At 40.2% G+C, this 4,546-nt stretch overlaps 1 protein-coding gene across 1 annotated transcript in view; it reads right to left on the bottom strand.

The window, feature by feature from the left end:
• Positions 1-3,921, bottom strand: part of SRP68 (signal recognition particle 68kDa) — an 11,736-nt gene extending 7,815 nt beyond the window's left edge. The window contains exons 1-7 of the mRNA XM_010187656.1: positions 3,860-3,921; positions 3,279-3,392; positions 2,065-2,260; positions 1,218-1,300; positions 876-985; positions 420-502; positions 33-173 (exon numbers count right to left, since the gene is read on the bottom strand). Coding sequence (XP_010185958.1) covers positions 33-173; positions 420-502; positions 876-985; positions 1,218-1,300; positions 2,065-2,260; positions 3,279-3,340 — 675 coding nt within the window. The 5' untranslated portion in view covers positions 3,341-3,392; positions 3,860-3,921. The remainder of the gene's footprint in view (positions 1-32; positions 174-419; positions 503-875; positions 986-1,217; positions 1,301-2,064; positions 2,261-3,278; positions 3,393-3,859) is intronic.
• Positions 3,922-4,546: the final 625 nt, after the last annotated feature.

Below are 4,546 nucleotides of genomic sequence, written 5' to 3' on the forward strand. Positions count from 1 at the left end.
AACACCAGCATCAGAGATGGCTTCTGGGTTACCTGAACAATCGCTGCTTCGTTGTCGGCCAGCCCCAACAAGAAGATCCTCACTTTGTCTATCTTCACAGGAACAGTTCTTCCTCTCCACTCCACCTCACTCATCGTGGCTGCCTGCTTTGCTCGAGTTTGGGTAATCAGCGCCTGTAGAAAATGGACCAAATTTATGAGCTTGAACTTTAAGGTATCTAAAACTGAACCTTTCAAATTCACATTAGATTTGACTATTTAAAAATCAGAGGGCTTCTTAGGAAAGTGTGGTTTCCCATAGAATCCAGGCTTGCTTGCTCTCTTCTGATATATTTCGGCTCTTGAATTGTGTGCTGCAGCAATATTTATGCTCAGCAAAGTGATAATAAATGTTTCAACTGAAGCATGCAAATGAGTTACCTCCAGTTTTTCTGCGAGAAGACCTTCAGTGCCACCAGACCTCAGTCTCATCTGCATCAGCTCATTCATAGCAGACTGGTCACCTGAGAGAATTAACAAATAAAGATCACATTTCCATCTGAGTTCACACATTATTTTAATATAGGAAAGCTAATCAATAGATTTTACACTGGCAATCTGGCAACAAAGGGGATAAATTTGCCATTTCATTATGACTTCACAAGCAAGCTATGCAAACTGGCATTTCATCTTTCTACACAAAAACACATGCACTGTTGCAAAATTAGTATATTTATCCATTGCCAGGCTGACACGGAATGTGTGCAGAACTTGTCCAACATAGTATGGATTCACTGCAATTTCACTTAGACCACTTTTTTCCTATCAAGTCAATATTCCTTTCCCGTGAACAAGCCTTGTTGTTTGTTAAGAACTAGGTACTCCCTCTTTCCTTACCAATATTATAGGCACAGTAGCGAATGTTGGGTGAGATCTCTTCCACACGCTGGTTATACAGCACAGCTTGTTCTTCTGTGAAAGCATTGGCCAGTTTTTCATATATGGTCCTACAGCAAAGAACACACATTCACACTGTAGTATGTGTCTTTTTCTGAAATGCCATCTTAAGGGAAGAGTTTGTCTCTCTGCTCTGGAGGATGCTATTTCTTCAGTAGTACCTCCCAGTTAAGGGCATAATTAACTAAAGAGCTCCCAGAGTTACTGTACATATGATATACAAACTCATAGACTGATCCAACACTATTTACTTAATGAAGCTGGTGAAGCAGGGGGACTCACTTGCATTTGTTGAAAGCCTCCATTGCTGCCTTCCACTCCTGGTGTTCAAAACGAAGCATCCCTGTGAGGTAAGCCATGTATGCCTGCAGAGAGCACAAAGGCAAGTTAATTTCTCCAAGACCAACAGCCTGGTTTGTACAATCTTTAGAATGTAGGCTGCTGTGATGCCTACAGTAAGTGAATAAGCCTTGCCCTTTTCATCTCGACTTCCTACAGAAGACAAATTATTTGGATTACGGGTTACTAGCTACCTACCTTTTTTTCTTTTAACTGACACTGCTACATTTTTAAGGACACGAAAGCAAACACATTTCTTGTTTGTTATACAATTAACATGGCCCATGGATGTCATAAAACTTTTTTTTTTTCCAGCAATAATCTACAAAATGGCAGTTTCAATAAACTGAGTACCACTGCAGCCCCTTGCTCAAAGAGGCTGGTGTCATAACACAACTGCTGCTTTCTGTGTTCCAGGAACAGAAGTCACAAGTCTTGTGCTACTTTAGGGCATCTAACAACCAGGTAAGCAGAGTTTCTTAGGCTATATTGCACCATCTTAGACTTTTTCAATTCTTTTTACTTTTATTAAACCTCTTCAAAGCAAGGACAATCATTTGATACACTTAATCAACTTCTAATCACCAGGTTCTTGTCTTGGCCGAGTTATTTCTGCAATGTCAGCAGTTGCATTATCAGTAAGTTCAAGCTATTCAAAGTGAGACATTATCCACTTCAAGAATCAGTCAATTTTGATTATGTATTGCTACATAATAATTTCTTCACCCCAAATCCAAAGGTTTCTTGTTCAGCTTTTGCTGTAAAACAAGATCAAAGTATCAGTGGTTACCTGAGCTTCCAGCTTTGTTTTGGCATCCACTCGGTTACTCTCACACAGTCGCTCCAGCTCCTCAGCATGTTTCACAGCTTTACGCAGGCGAGACAGCAAGTGAAAGCGTTTGCGAGGCTCTGTGTTTGCTTCCTGTTTCAGCTGCATAGCATAACTCCAGGCTCTCTCTGCATCCATCAGAATCAACAGCAAATACCTACGGGGCAGAGGAAGATTAATGAAGAAATAATGGCATTCAAGCAAGTATTACCACATCACCACTAGCTCTTTGCCATGTGACCTGCAAAGTTTGGTAACTGAAGTCCGGCTTGGTTAATCAGAGGTAGATGCTTTTATTTCCTAACATTCTAAGCACACAAAATAGTTTTTTTCCAAACTGCTTTCTACTACGTTTCTCCCTACAAAAATGCAATTACTCAATTGAGGACAACAATTTGGTATCATGCTATAGCACCACAGACACTGCTAAAACAAGGTATTTATGATTTTAGATTGCTCTTCAAACTGGTTCAATATGAATGTACATATCTGTTACATCACCAGCTAATCACAGAATCATAGAATGGTTTGGGCTGGAAGGGACCTTAAAGATCATCCAGTCCAACCCCCCTGCCATGCCATAATGCATCTGGCTTCTTAACAGTACAGGTGGAAGACAGCATTGTGTTTTCTTTTCCCCACAAGAAAACATGAGACAACAGACATTTCAAGTGTTTCTAAAAGATCAGACAAGCATTCTGCTGAATTTTGAAAATCAAAGTAAAACTTGCAATGCAGTATTTCTGTTCAAAGGAAGGAATTGTTTTCAACCACAACCTGGCTGGCTACACCATTTACGTTACCAGCATTCACGAGGCTACCTTGCCAACAGATCGAAATAAGCATTTACTCTGTAATATCAGAGTAATTTACTGATCACAAAAAGAAACTATTTTAGCAACTATGAGGGAAGAGAAGAAATCAGCTGTTGCTGCTCCCTCTTCTCCCACTTGTTCACATGATGAAGCAGGATCTGAGCAATGCCTCTTCCCACTGTGCTGCAGCCTTAACTTTCACCTTTTAATAATATCAACAATGCACATCTCTGAAAAGAAACATTTCTGAGTATATCGTAGAGAACAGTTTTCCACCACACCTAGATGAAAATAAGTTACTGAAATGAAAGAAACTATTCACTAATATACTGAATGCTCAATTCCATCCAGTGATTGTACCTGTTGTCTGAGAGAATCTCTTCAGTCACTTTCTTTCCAGTGAACTTGTGCCTGTTTCCCATCTTGAAGTTGAGAGTTTTTCGGAGCCGCCTTAGCCTACGGGAGCAATAACCCCTAAAGAAAGAGAGACAGTCAGTTTGGCTAATGAACAGCTTTGTTTCTGTTTACTGCTCTCTCTAAATACAAAAAGAGGGCTAAAAGCTGTGACAGGCAATGTTTTAACAACTAAAAATTCCACATATGACATATGGTAAGAGGTAGTTCAGAAACTACCTGTAAACCAGTGGTTAATAGAATACAAAAAAGGAAGATGACACATAATAATTCCTGATCTTGAAAAATCAGAATGATGTTCTCCCTACTGTCTAACTGCTTTATGTATATTTACTGAACACTCAACTCTGGAAGAGTTTAGTTATTAGCAGTGAGGTAAAAAATGTACAATGCTTCACATGAAGCAACCTGTCAAGGGGTATTTACTTGACAGACCATTTTTGTTGCCTGTTACAGTAGGTTTACTTTTTAAATTAAGTAAATCAAGTCACACTAGTAACTCCGAGACATCCACACTGTTTACTAACCTGTACCTCTGGTAGTCTCCATGTCGTAAACCGTGCTGCTGCTGAGACTCCTTCACAATCTGAAGGACTGCGATTTGTGTTAAGGCAGATTGACAGCACAGTCTGTTACCGGTTCTTCGTTCTACCCCAAAGCAATGGAAAGGAACACTATAGGATCCATGAAGCAAACGCACTTCGAGAAGAGGGGTACCCAAAAACCACCTGAAAGTGTACACCTGAGAGAAATGATGGTCCCAAAAAACCTCCTGACTCCACTGCTTACTTCAGAGCTCTGTCATCAAGGCCAGGACTAAGACATACCACAGGCACCTCCTCTTACACACAACCACAACAGTCTTGCTGTTACTAGAGCCCATTTTGGGATAATAAGCTATGCTAATAGACACATCTATATTAATATAACTAACTGCCCTAGCTACACTGCACCACCTCCCCAGTCACACTTATGACACAGTTTCGTTGACAAAACTGAAATAGAAAGAAGTTTTCCTGCCCTTAAATGTCCCATCTCCCAAAAAAGGACAGAAATACGCTGAGGAGAATTGCTGCTACCTTCCTGACACAGCTTCCACAAACAACCTGCTTTCTGAATATAGAGAACCTCATAAAAAGAGCTTTCAGGAATCATTCAGGAAGCTGATTCGCTACTCAATTTTCAACACATTTCTAGTCTTACTGTGTATTACT

Source organism: Mesitornis unicolor, unplaced genomic scaffold (assembly GCF_000695765.1).
Source record: "Mesitornis unicolor isolate BGI_N332 unplaced genomic scaffold, ASM69576v1 scaffold227, whole genome shotgun sequence".
NCBI lineage: Eukaryota > Metazoa > Chordata > Aves > Mesitornithiformes > Mesitornithidae > Mesitornis > Mesitornis unicolor.